The sequence below is a fragment of the Cavia porcellus genome, unplaced genomic scaffold, assembly GCF_034190915.1.
Source record: "Cavia porcellus strain 051 isolate PalLab524CR breed Dunkin Hartley unplaced genomic scaffold, mCavPor4.1 scaffold_9, whole genome shotgun sequence".
In the NCBI taxonomy this organism is placed as follows: Eukaryota; Metazoa; Chordata; class Mammalia; order Rodentia; family Caviidae; genus Cavia; species Cavia porcellus.
In genome coordinates this window covers 73,455,352-73,469,384 of record NW_026947492.1, presented here as the reverse complement: position 1 = coordinate 73,469,384, position 14,033 = coordinate 73,455,352, and the positions used below count along the sequence as shown (strand labels likewise).

At 40.5% G+C, this 14,033-nt stretch overlaps 1 protein-coding gene across 3 annotated transcripts in view; it reads left to right on the top strand.

The window, feature by feature from the left end:
- Positions 1-7,307, top strand: part of Stk33 (serine/threonine kinase 33) — a 206,665-nt gene extending 199,358 nt beyond the window's left edge. For all 3 annotated transcript variants that reach the window (XM_063256699.1, XM_003462431.5, XM_063256698.1), the window contains one exon: positions 6,473-7,307. In XM_063256699.1, the coding sequence (XP_063112769.1) occupies positions 6,473-6,685 (213 nt within the window). In that variant the 3' untranslated portion in view covers positions 6,686-7,307. The remainder of the gene's footprint in view (positions 1-6,472) is intronic.
- Positions 7,308-14,033: the final 6,726 nt, after the last annotated feature.

Below are 14,033 nucleotides of genomic sequence, written 5' to 3'. Positions count from 1 at the left end.
ACATTGTACTAAAGATCATAGCCAATACAATAAGTCAAATAAAAGAAATAATATTATGTAGATTGGAAAGGAAGAATACGACTTTATTTGCAGATGACATGATAGTTAACATAAAATTCCAAGGAATCAACAAAAAGTGAATTAAGGACATTTTAGGACATGAGATCTAAATAAAAAAATAAATTGTACCTTACCAATTAACAGTTAGAGAAACCAAAAACTTCAAGTGCCACTTATAATATCACAAAACATAGAACCATGATATACCTAACAAAATATGTAAAAATCTACTCAGGCCCATAAAATGTTACTGAGTGAAACCAAAGAAGACTGAAATCTTTGGAGAGATACACTATGTTCATGGACTAGAATATTTTGTATGTGAAGAAGTCACTTCTCTCTAAATTGACATGAAAACCAATCTCAACTGAAATATCAAATACTTGCGTGAGTGGTGATTCTGAAATTTATTTGGAAATACATAAGATCAACCCCATTTTAACCCCTACTTACATAGCTACAGTAGTCAATATAATATGTTATTTGGATAAGGATAAACAAATAGATAAATGGATCAAAATTTAGGGTTTAGAAATAGGTTCATACTCTTGGTGATTAGTTAATTTTTGACAGATTTCAAGGGAATTCAATGGAGAAGGAATAGTCTTTTCAAAAAATAGTGCTGAACTGAAGGACAGCCTGTATGAGAAAAATATAAATAAAAAAGGAACTCTGATCCCCTGACTAAAACTGAACACAAAAAGTACAATAATTACATGTAAGTCTAAAAACTAAACTATAAACTCCTTGGAAAAAAACATATCTTCTATCCAATGGTTAATCAAATATTTCTTAGAGCATAGAAAACACTTCTTAAAATTGACAAAGTTGGCTTTATAAAAATTAAACATATCTGCTCACTGAAAGCATATGAGATAAAGAATAGGGAAAAATATTAGCAAGAAATATATCTGATGAGGACTGGCATCTAGGATGTAGAGTTCTTACCATCCAATACTAATCAGGCAGCTCTATTTTAAATATTATCCAAAGACATGAACATTTTTTCAGATCAGAAGCTATACAAGCAGTCAACAAACATAAAAGATGCTCCACATCACTAGTCATCAGGAGAATGTAAAGTAATGCCATTGTGAGATGTCACTACATACTTTTCCAAATGGCCACATTAAAATAGTGGCAAGTGAAACATTCCTATGTTGCTTGTAGGAATGCAAAATTGTGTAATCCTTTCAAAACACAAGTTGGTAGTTATCTATAAAATTTACTTGCCATTTGCTCCACAATCCTAAATTCCCAGAATGATTTGTAAATTCACAAAAACATTTGTAGCTTATGGTTTATATAAAAGCAGTTTTATATAAGAGCAGCCCCAAACTAGAAGCAAGCCAAATGTTTTTTAAGGGAAGGCTGAGTACACAAAAAGAGGTATATTCACACTCTGGACTATCATTTGTCAAGAAAAAGATGAGTTGCCAGTACGTGGATGAATCTCAAAACCTTTATAATAACATAAGAATCTAGAAGCATCTCAATAAAATTTCAATTAAAATGTAGCTTAAAGGATAGCTTTTTTGCTTATAGCTTATAGAAAAGCAACACTAACTTATGTGTAAAAAATCAGAACAGTAGTAGCCTCAGGATAAAAGGATTGGAGTGTGGTATAAGGGAACTTTCTGGGGAATTTTTCTGTTTTTTGTACACTTGAGATGTGTTTGTTCTACTGTATATAAGTTATACCCTAGCTACAGAGAAATTCACGTCGTTCTCTAATTTGCACATTAGATTTTATTTTTACTTACTCCATATGAGACCCAGACCTTTATGTGGGTAACACTGTAAAAGAAGTCTGTATATTTGGAAATTTATTTCTCTTTTCATTGCTTTACTTTCCCTTTCTTCTTCCTTCTGAAAGCCACAGGAACATGAGGTAAAGTGAGTGACCGTTGCAAGCAAAACTATAGCAGAACACTTGTACCAGAATTTTCTCATTTGGACCTCATGAAGGCCTGTAATTTGAATGTGTGACTCTAGAAGTGGTTGCTATGGTGATAAACCACTTTACTTAAATAGCATGTATTTTACTCAAAATTCTGAGAAATGGTAACAGTTTCCAGTAATCATGCACTGGTATTAACTTGCAGGGATATGCCTAGAGCTTACAGGTTTTGCATCCATTATCACCAGATTAGTTCATCAGGTTAAAGTTATGCCAGAGAATAATGAAATATATGTATTTAGCTCAACTTCTTGTTACATATCTTCCCTTGCACACATGGAAACCCCTTTTCAAGATTAATAATATGAGCTGGAGAAATCAGGCCAAGAGTACTGAATTACAAAAGGCTAAAACTGGAGGGAACTTTGTAATGTCATCTTTTCCATCACTCTGTATCCACTTGATGACTTCAACAGTCCCAAATGGTACAAATTTATCAAAGGTGAAAAACAATTGAAATGCTGCTTGGGGCAGTCCCTGCTGTGACATCCTAACTGACTGCAACACTCAAGAAGATACTTAGCTCCACAGTGCTGAATCTGCCTCCTCCATATTAGAGTGTGTGTGTGTGTGTGTGTGCATGTGTGTGTGTACATACTGTTATTCTTTATCTTTTTAGACTGAAGATCTCTCATATAAAGAAAACTCCATCCCTTAATCATATTAGTAGCCTATTCCTAGATCTTTTCCTAGTCTCTTTCTATCTTTTCAGGGTGGTTGCAGAATTTCTGGTATGAATTCATCATGGTTTTATATAAGGATAGAATTTTTTTTCCTGATATCTAAAATGCTTTCTGATAATAATGAGGTTTTCTTGCCCGTTCGGCTATGGTACTTTAGATGCAGCATTTTTAGATCCTCTCGTGGACTAACAAATAAATGGTCAACGGTCTCATGATGATCGTTTAGGATCTTTTCCCCAGAACTGAATATTGAAATTCCTCCGTCATTTGCTTCCTCTGTACAGTCTTGTGGGAGCTCTTCCCTTTCTGTTTGTCTTTCATGACCTGTAAGATCTCATAGCTTTGGCAATTTCACTTTCATTCTTCTGTCTTATTGCTTATAAAACTGCAAAATTGCATCAGTGACAGCACAGATCCCTGAGGAATCCTACTAGCAATGACAGAGGAAAAGGAGAAACCCAAAATTTAGATAATCTATAACCTAGCAAAAGAAATCCCTGAAAATTTTAAGATTTGTTCACAGTCTTAGGAAAAACTTAGAAGTTGGAATTTACCTTTGCCATTTATATTCTAAGGAGGTGGGAGGTGTGGCTGTTTGTAAAGAAAAGTACAGCTTGACCTAGAAGGCACATGGTGGCCATTCTGCGTCTGTGCTCTGCCTATGCCAGAGAATAGTTTCCATGAGGGATTCTCGAAAGGAGACTCTCAGATGCTTTTGAAAAACTAACCGGATTCAGTTTTAAAGGCATGCTAAGTGTAATGCATCTGCAAATGAACAAAGAGAAATGCTAAGGCACACACTTGCACACACACACAATTTCCGAGGTTAAATTCATATTCAAAGCTCCTAAGCATTTGCAGTAAACATTTACAAGAAGGTATTTGCATTGACGTTACCAGGAAGTGAAGGAATAAATACTGTGATTTGTTTTGGTGCAGGCCAATTTTGAGGCTTAAAGTATTATGGTTGTGTGTATTAGTTTTAACATATATTAAGCACAAATTGACAAAGAAATAAGAAAAGAAGCACTCTCATATGCCAAGAGCAGAAATATTAATTGGTGTAACTTCAATTTAAGACAATATGATATCTTTCAAAATTATGAAGTCCTTGTGACCCAGGAAGCTTACTTCTAAATATATATACCCTGTAGATACAGTGACATGTGGAAAATGATACAAGTCCAAGGCTGTTCACAGCCACATTACTTGTGCTAGTAAATGACTAGAAACATTGTAAGGGGACTGCCGGATAAAATGGTTAAACAGGAGAATTACTGCCCAGTAAGAAAAAAAGGATGAGCACTCTTTTTATGAATTAATTTTCTAGATGATCATCAGTTTAAACAATCAAGGTGTAAAGAGGTGCTTAGTGGGCTACTATTTGTGTCAAAAGAGTGAAAGAGAGTATATAGAGAGTAGGATAAAGTCGAGCCTTATGAAAGGGCCATTATTAGATAGTTTTTGACCTGCATCCAATGGCAGTGACAACCAATTCCATTTGATTGCACTTATTTGCCTGCACACATCTGAAGTCTCTCTAGAAGTATATTCTGTAAATTGACAGCTTGGTTACCTTTGCTGGGGAGAGCTGAGTTAACTAGGGAACAAGGAGATTTTGAACATAGTAACCTCTAAGTCATGGCTATGTACTGCCTATTTTAAAAACTGCTAAATTTATGAATAAATGAATGTGACTGGAGGAGTATAATTTTCTCATCTTGCTACATAATGAAAAGAATATCATGTTTCTATACCAAAGTAATGAAACGCTTTTGTTTAGCTTGGCTTTTCCTTCCTCCTTTTCAGAAAATTCCAAGAATTAAGATATTGTATCCAAGAAGAAAATATGAGCCTATGAAGGTTTTTTTTTTTATTTTAGGAAAAAAGTTTGCATTACTATCCCTATCCATAAAGACTATTTCTGAGTGTTTCTTCCTAACAACTTCTCAGTCTACCTTAAGGATTTAAGTACATTAACAAATGGAACAATGGATAAGAATGAAAACATAAAGCAGATATAAACATGAGCTCATTAAAAAGAAAATGACTGAAGCTCTCTTCCTGTTTCATAGAATTGTAGTGGACATATTGAAAACTATTCTTTCAACTGATTTGATAATAACTCAGAATGCAAATAGAAATATCAAATAAGAGAGAGAGAGGGGGTTACACGTGGATTCAACCTTAAATAAGATTTGTATATAAAGTTAATTAAATTTTATGAACTAAAATTTCCAAGTAGGTTCCATGACTTAGAGACCAGAATTACTCTAAAGAAAGCAGCTTGTCCTGAGGCAGATCTAGAACCTGAGGAATGTTTCATCCTCAACCTGTTGATGAATATAGAAGTTTTCACGAGACTATATAGCCCGTATTGGCGGGAATTTTGAAATTTTTCTGCTTCTTGAGACAACACAAAGAAATGACTCAGTTTTCTTCAAGGAGAAAACATAACAAACAGAACCATTTAACTTTCAAAATATATACAAATTAATTTTTCAGTTACAAAATGCTTATTAATTATCGATTCAAGAGTCAGCACGCACTGCTATAAAGTCAGAATGAATGACGCTCTTGACAGGCACACATTTAAGGGCTTACTGCAACTAACAGATGTCAAGTAGAGTCTCCTTGGCATGCAGCTAACAAAAGTACAAACGACCTGACGCTGTGCTGCAGCCCTGGGGAATCATTCATTCATAGAGCAGGTACATAGTAATTGTCTATATGTAGAACACAGTCATTATATCACAAGAACTTAAGTGACCAAAGAAACACCAGGTTAATTTATTCTGCATTATGTGTAATCTTTTCACATTTTTTGAAAATTGTTAACTAAATTATTAATCCAAATGTATACTTTTCTATCAACTAAATTTGTGAGCCCTTTCCTAGTTCATTCTGTGTAGTGACAGCTTGTTGGGTCTGTACGTGCGTGGTCCTATCTAGCTTTGTAGGCCTCCTGGGATGTTCCATGCTCTTTAAGAACTTACTGTCATTTAGTTAAAAGTGGTCATTTTTAAAATAAACATAAGGTCAAAGCGGACCCTCCGTTTCTCAGGATGGCAGTTCTCAGTTCCTCCTCTGCTGTGGAGTGAGGGACCTGAGAATGTACAGTTGCCTGTTTAAACCCTTCCACTAGGACTTTCATGGCCAACCTCTCAGTGCATTTTTGCACTCACCCCTCGAGGTAAACTTGCACATACTATTTTGTCCACTATAGCATGAGAGGCTGAGGCTCAAAGAGCTCTCCAGACCTGCTGAGTATTATGACTGGAAACAGAAGCCAGTGCCTGGAATGAATGCAGAATTGTAAGAATGTGAGTGGTCGGTTTGCAGCGGCTTCAGACCCAGGCTAGAGTAAGCACACCATACTTGTCGGGGTATCAATACATCTGAGCTTGTCAGGAAATTTGAAAGATGAAATGAATACAGTTGTATCCAAGTGTGTTTTCCTTGCTGAAGACCTTTCTGAAAAACTTCCGTTTTGCATGGCAAAGGACTTGAAATTGAGGCTAAACGGTTTGCTCCAGGGACTAAATCAGTCAATTCAGTATTTGAAAGTGCTAAAGGTCATGTGTGTATGCATGTGTGTGTATGTTTGTATTTATTAAAACTTCACAGTGTGATGAGTGTGTGTCCCAAGTCCAGAAAGTGCTACAGTTTGCCAGTCTTGGACATCGTTGTAGTTCCTTGCGTCTTTGAGTTGATATATTTGTGTGTGTGTGTCTGAAAACTAACCTAGGCCTTTTGTTTTATTTTTTAGGACACTACTTATGAAAAGAAATCACCTTCGACCAGTAAGAAAACAGATACAAATGATTCTGACTTGTCCTCTTTAAGTTCCACATCTGGCAAACTCCTTCCACAAGAAGTCAAGGAAGAAGCAGAGAAAACTTCGGTGACTCCAAGCCAAGGAGTAGGAACCAAATTCACTACTAAATCCGTTGCCTCCTTTCGAGCCAGAAAAAAAACCTAATGTTCCCACCAGTGCTGAACAAACAGCACCAAAACAAACTGCTCTTCCCAGTGCTAACAGGAAGGGTGAGGAAGGGAAAGGATGGCGCTACCCTGAGCTTTCGGCCTCTTGGTCCGTTGAGTCCCGACTTGTGTCTGCGTCAATTTAAAATTGAAGCTAGTTATCTCCAAAGCAGCATAAACTGCACGGAGTGTTAAAGCACAGCCACCAACAGGCCTGATGGCCGTGCAGCTAAAATCAACTCAAGATGTATCCAAGGATTGTTTCAGGAGGCCGATGCCCTCAGTGCAAGGCTGTGGCAATACTGTTTTATTTCAAGGTCTTATGTTTAGGCATGGTTATTTATAGGGGAAAACAAGAGGCCAAGTCTGGTAATAGAGGTTCCAAATAATGATTTGCACTTTGCACTAGAAGACATTGTTAGAAAATTACCAGTAACTTTGCCGTAGGCATTGTAGCAGGAGTGCTTCAGTCCTTCTCATGTGTTCTTGTAATTTTACGTTACTACAATTGTTTGAAACAACTCACTTTAAGCATAAGAAAATTTTGTAACTGCTTGCCATTAACTTGCTGCTAAATTCCCAATGTATTGATTCAATCAATAAAAATCAGATGTTACCTATGCATGTTACTTTTTATGTTACTAAGAAGTGAATATGGTAAGGTCCATGGTAAGGTCCATACATGACAAAGGTTGGCCTGTTGCTGCAATGGTAGCACATATCTCTGGGGAAGGACAAGAGGCTGGGTACAGAAAAAATACATCATTTCTCTTGGTATTGTGCGTATCTTCTTTCCACTTAGGTAAGCGGTTTTGCACTGGAGGTTAAGCAGGATAAATTAATGCTTCTGTGGCCTTCCTAAAGAAATTTTAAAGAAACAATTTGCACTTGTTTTTACATTTATAAAAATAAACACATTTCGTTGCAATCCCCCCACCATGGGCTTGTCAGTTAGGCCTCCAGAATGACCCGCACCTAGCCAGCTGAGTACTCACGAGTTGCACATAAATCCACTCAAAGGTTAAAGGAAGTACATGTGCTTCTTGTGATTAATTTAGGAGATTCTGCTTCCCTTGAAGGAAGCTGCTAGCCAAATTTGTCTGGTATAAATTTTACGTTTTATTTTAAAATTGGAATTGACATAGCTTCAACATCTTCCTCCCTTTTTATTATTATTTCTAGTGCTATCAGAAGCCCACAGAGCATTTCCTGAGTTGAAAATATGCTTTCAGGGCGTGGTGCACTGGTTGGTCCACAGAGAGTGTGTCTGTCCACACGGTGAGAACCTGGCTCCCAGGCCAAGTGGAGCTGTCCCATCCCCAGAAGCAATCCCGAGGCTGTGGTCCTGCCACCCCTGATACAGAAGGACCCAAGGCCTGGTGGAAAGCAGGATGCTGGTCTCCTTGTAGAAAAGCCAACCAGGACAGTGGCTTTGACTCTAGGCCTGAAATGGGATGTGCCTTGTATTCAAAGTGCCCTTCCTTCCACAGTGATCACTTCTCTTGTGGTTAACACTTGTCAAATCAAATACTATTTTCATTTCTCATGGCCCTAAATTAGAATTCTGCCAGTAATCTTGAGCAAAGGTATAGAACTAACCACTGATTGAAAATTGAAGTAATTTTATAACATTTTAATGTGTCTGCACTTTTTCCTACCACATACCAGGGAAGGTTTCTATTATGAGATGCATTCTCTTAGCTCCTCTAATAATAGAAAGTATACTATTATGTACCATTATATGTATAGAATAACTCTGATAAGAAATTTAGCTTACTTTAATTTCTACAGATATTATATCTGTGTGTTGTTTATTTGTATGAAATACACTTAGATCAGGCCTTATCTAAGGTTTGTTTTCCAACTGATATACCTCTTTAATGACTGGAGGTATGCAACTTTACTCTCCATTTATTCCATAGCTGTGAAAAAATAGCCCTTCCATTTCAGCCTGGTTTGGCCCAACCAACAACAGTCTGTGTGATGCCTCCTGTTCTGCACGCCTGTGCTTTGCCATAATGCAGAAGGTCGTACACTGTCTAGGACAGTCCAGAGCAGATATTGTTTCCACGGAATGCAAATGTTGATTCGCACTCCAACTTGGAATAGCAGGTAAGTCAAGGCAGACATAATAGGAACACAGGACTGGAGCTTGTCCCCAAGCTCTTCTGGGGAACACAGCGGATGATATTTGAGAAGAAAGAAAAACAGTTGGGTTGGGGAAGCAAGATGAAAACACAGTATAGTTCATAGAACCAAATGCCAGCACACAGTGGCCAACCCCGGAAGCAGGAGGGGGGGAAGCGTTGTTGCTGTAACAGCTTGCCGCTCCAGGCTGGTCTGAGGTAAAATTGGTCCCCTTCTTAGCCTGTTCACAAGCAAACCAGAAGAGAGACTGAAGAAACAAATGTCCAGGGGAATGGAAGCTGAGAGGCTATGATTTGAGGAGTTGGCCAAGGAGTAGTCCTTACATTTTGATCAAGTAGGAATGTTATGTGGTGTTTGGGGGAAGGGGAGAAAAAATAAAAACATTTTGGGCTTATCACTGCAATGCTCTGTTTAAATAATTCTATTTGACTCCAAAATGTAAGTTCCAGGTTAGACAGATCAAAAGCAGCCAGTCTTAAAAATGAAGCTTTTTAAATTCCAGTCCTGCTGTTGGAATAGAGAATAAAGGCTTTGTTCAAACATGCATTCCCAGCAGTAAGTAGGGCTTTGAAATTGGCCAAGGAAGTTGTGTCCTATAATGGCTGCACTTGGCTGGAGACCAAGAAGCTGCTGCCTCTGGGAAATGACCCTGGCTGGATGTTTTCCATCTGTGCCTCCAGGACCACTCTGCCTGTTTTGCCCTGTCTGCTCAGACACTGATCTTTAGGGACTGTATTGTCAAGCACCCCTTGGCCCTGGATTTGTTGACATTCTGTCAACACAGGCACCGGCAGGAGGTTAGAGGACGGGAGAGCAAGACCCAGGCATTGATTCCCCCAGTGCCTCCCTCGCTGGACTGCTAGATTTTTGCTGTACCCTCCTTTTCTGGGCCAATGTCCCCCTACCCTCTTTCTTACCGCTATGTCTATGGCTTCTTCATGCCAAGACCAATGCTAGTGCCCTGTGTACTGCATCTTCCTCTGTGGGTTTCCCTAAGCCCTCTCAGTCCCTTTATAAGTTCTCTTCATTGAACTTGCTCCTGCCCCATGTGAATGTACATCTCTGTCTTCTGTCACCACTCGGAGTGATTAGACCCTTCTCTGTGAGCTCTGCATTGTTCTTGACCCAGGACAGTTGGTCCCTGGTTGCTAATCTACCACGAAGGTCACAAACCTAAAAGAGTTCCTCCTGAAAGCATGATGGCCTTGGATGCTCTCTGGGAGCTGCCGGGAGTACAGGGACAGATCCTGGCATTGGAACCCAGATGCAGCAAGGTAAATCCAGCACTGCCCAACTGAATTGGAAATTGGAAATGGTCTAAACCCAGAAGGTTTTCATGTAGGTCCTAAATGTCAGCCTAGGCTTTGGGAGCCTAGGGAAGCAGTGGGATAGATGCCACGTGGCCCAGGAGGGAACTGCCTCTCCACTTCTCAGCTGTTGATGAGGGCCACCGAGAGGCTTCCTAGGGGACCTGTGTGCAGGACAGAAGCTTGGACAGCCTGAAGACAGGGAGTCTCCCTGGGCTTGGCCTTTGTTCAGCTCTAGAAGCACTCAAATTACTTAACAAAAGCATTTTAAAGTAAAATCCCCACTATTCAAAGATCTCACATAGTTCAGCTTTACTCTTTGGGATCCTGTATTTTTCTGAGTCAGATGACTTCGAACTGATTTTGACTTCTCTTCAGGGTATTATTGTCACTTAATTCTCCTTTGTGAACCAATTTTCTTTGCCTTTGTTCTTCAAGGGAAGGCCGTGTTCAGTGGCCGCCTGCACTTAGTGTGTGCCCTCGTCAGGTACTAGCCTAATCAGCTCAATACTGTTCTGTGTCCGTTCTCTGCATTTCCCTAAATTACCAGACGTTGTCCTCAGCAGGAGTGGCCCTTCAGCCTCCAGCCCAGCAGTGGCACACAGCTGGTAGAGTGACGCTGGAAAACCAAATAGGTCCACTGCAGGGTTACTGCTGCAATCTCAGAGACTTTCCTCTCCCTGCTGCATGGGGCCACATCACTTATATTAGCTGCACTCTGGAATGCAGGGTGAAGACCTCAGTGGACCTCCAAATAGGTAGTGATTTCTGGCCTGGCCCCAGTCAGGGCCACAGATGTATAGCCCCCTTACCCTGTACAGCAGCTTTAGGCCTGTCCCTCTCCTGATGAGAGTCTACAGCTATTTCATGGTATTGATACCAGGGTTCCAAAGGTCCTCTGCCCTTGGGAGTCCAAAGCACAATCATTCTTTCTCTCCATTCAATATAGTTTAGGAAAGGCCTTGCTCATCAGCATAGAAAGTTGTTTTCATCCCCTGGAGCGATTGCAACATCAGAAAGGCAGCATTTCCAGTGCATCCAGGGACAAGATGAGCACAGTGGAAGTTGCAGAGAGACTGAGCCCCTCCCAGAGCTCTGAGGAAGAGGCCCTTGTGTGGAGGTGGCAATAGGTATGGCTGAATCCAGGTACTGGTTTACACTGAATTAACCAACTCCACAGTCTTCCTGTAAGCTGGATTTCAGGCTGTGTTAGTGTTAGGGATCTTTTATTTAAGCTGTCTCTGGAGTCATGATGCAATAATAGCAGCAGTATTGACAGAGTGCTTTCCACATGCCAGACACCGTGCTAAGTATTTTACATGTCTTGCTTCTTCTAATCCTTACAACCTATGAACTTGGTACTATTATTATCTCTATAGAAGAACAAATAAGGCACAGAAAGATTAAGAAATTCATTCGAAGTCACAGTGCCAACGAGAGCAGAACAAGGAGCTGAACCCCACTGCTGGGCTTGAGTTTGTCACTATGGCACTGTATACCTCTCAAGGCATTTGTAGTTTTTATTCCCTCCTCTTTAGGCCTGAGGAGGGAACATCTATAAAGTTTGATCCCAGGATTGCAAAAGGCCAAGGGGTTCTTGAACACATCTGTCTCTCTCCCAGCAAGGGGTGATTATGACAAGTTTGGGGCTTGAAGTTTCAAATGGGACTGGGATTATTTTGCATGTTGATAAATTTGAGTAAAAACTCAGCCACAGTGAACAGGAAAACTTCATTCCAAAGGATTTAGCATGATAAATACAATTTTCAGTACTTCCACTGGCCATTGTCTGGAGTAGTCTTTGAACATTTAGCCAAAGATAGAGGCTCCATGTCCTGCTCAGACCAAATTGAGCATCCTTTCTGTGCAGACCTGTTGGGCTGTGTCTACCAGGAGCTAGGTGCTGCACCTCCCATCACAGGGCACAAGGGTTAAGAATCCCTGTTTCGGTCCTGTGTTTCTTCATCCGGTGATGTGGGCAGCTGTGTGGATGACTGAGAAGCTGGAGCTGTGAGGGCCACTGCTGGAGCTGTTCTCTGTCCCCTCACTTGTGTGTTTCTAGCTTTTGGCATCATTGCTGCTTTATGAAAATGTCCAGCTCAAGGATGTTTCCCCCTGCCCTATCGACATCCTCCTGGCTTAGGGGCGCACGCGATGTGTGCAGGCACAGGCTCATTTGTGGTGCAGGACAAGGGAGACTTCCACTCTGGGATGAATGCAGCAACCAAGGCTGTCACCCTCCCTCCCTTGGTCACCCATCTCTCAGTTGTCACTGACTCCTTGGTCCTGGGAGAAAAGAGGTGGTTCTCACTCCTGATCCTCACTGCTGGCTTGGGATATTCGAAGAAACAGCTTCTGATGGGAAAGTTCCTAAGTATACTGCATGGGTAATTTTTTTTTTTTTTAACAAGAGTTGGTTTTCTTGAGAAGCAGGTGCTTGGTGTTAACTTCACTCTCCTTTCCACAGCAGTACAGAAACTTATCATGAGACCTCAGCCATTCAGCCACTTAACATTCTTGTGAATTCTCTGCCCACTGGGATGGCACCTGTCCCCAGAATGTTGTGGTCTCTGACCATAAAACATTGCAGTGTACCCTGATGTGTGTTAAATTTCTTCAGGATGTCTTACCTACAGAATGTCCTATTGTTTGGGGGGAAATGATGATGTGGTCACTGCCTAAATATCCCTCCTCCAGGATGACCAGTATCAGGCCCTGTGGCACCAGTGTGAAGGACAGAATTGCACAGATGATTTTCACCCAGTAGAATTAGATTGAAGACTCAGTCACTCATTCAAGAAATACTTATTTACTACCTTCTATGTGCCAGACATTGTGATAAGCAGTAGATATAAAATAATGTGGAGTCAAAGTCTTCGCCTTTAAGGAGCTGTTTGTCTTGGAGATGCAGGGTCTGATGATAACAATCTATATAAATATGTAAAAAGATTCTGTTGTGATTAGATCTAGGGACAAAATGTACAAAATATTGTAATAGAAATACCTTGGAGAGCCTTTCTCAAGAAGCTTGAAACCAAAGAAGAACCAACCATGTGAAGAACCAGGAGAAGAATGTTCTAGGCAGAGGAAACAGAAGGAGTTCAGTGAGTTCCAGGACTTGGACCAAAGGCCAGAATGGTAGCGATGGGGTGAGGCAGGGGCCAGGCCCTGTGAGCCCTTGGAAACCACATTTATTCTAAATTACAAGAAACCATTGATGGGTTCTCAGCTGGGCACAACATCTGACCTAATGTTTAAAGAAAGCACTTCTCTGTCTTCTGTGTAAGGAATAACTAAGAGGAGAAACAAGGAAATGGGTTAGAAGACATCAGGTGGGGTGGTGGCAGAGAGATGGAGAAATGGGTCTCTATAAAATACCTGCTGGAGATAGAACTGATGGGTTAGATATGGGCTAGGGATAACTTCTGGGTTCAGTACCAGATTGATGGTGGTCTTGCATGCTGGGAAGAGCAATTTAAGGGCCAGCATTAGAATGAAGGCTTCTATCTGGCCCTATGAAGTTTTAGATGCCTAGCTGACTTCAAATTAAGGATGGCTCCCTGAGAAAAGGCTGGACTGGATTGAGGTGGATGGAAAGAAAAGAGGCCTAAGGCTGTGGATGTGAGGAGAGACCCAGAGTCCATAGAGAAAGAGTTCTAATACTTAACAGGGCTCCCAGAATGCCAGGCACTCAAGGGCTAGGCAGTGACTGTTCTTTGACAAGAACAAAGAGGAGAACAGAGTGGGTATGGCATGAACACCATTGGGAGAAATATCCCTGAGAAACGTGGCCAAATGTCCTTCTAGCTGATTAATTGAATTGGAATGTCTCAGATAACAAGCCCTCAGTAGCTACACCGTAATACCACAGTCTCCCATCAGCAATAAATT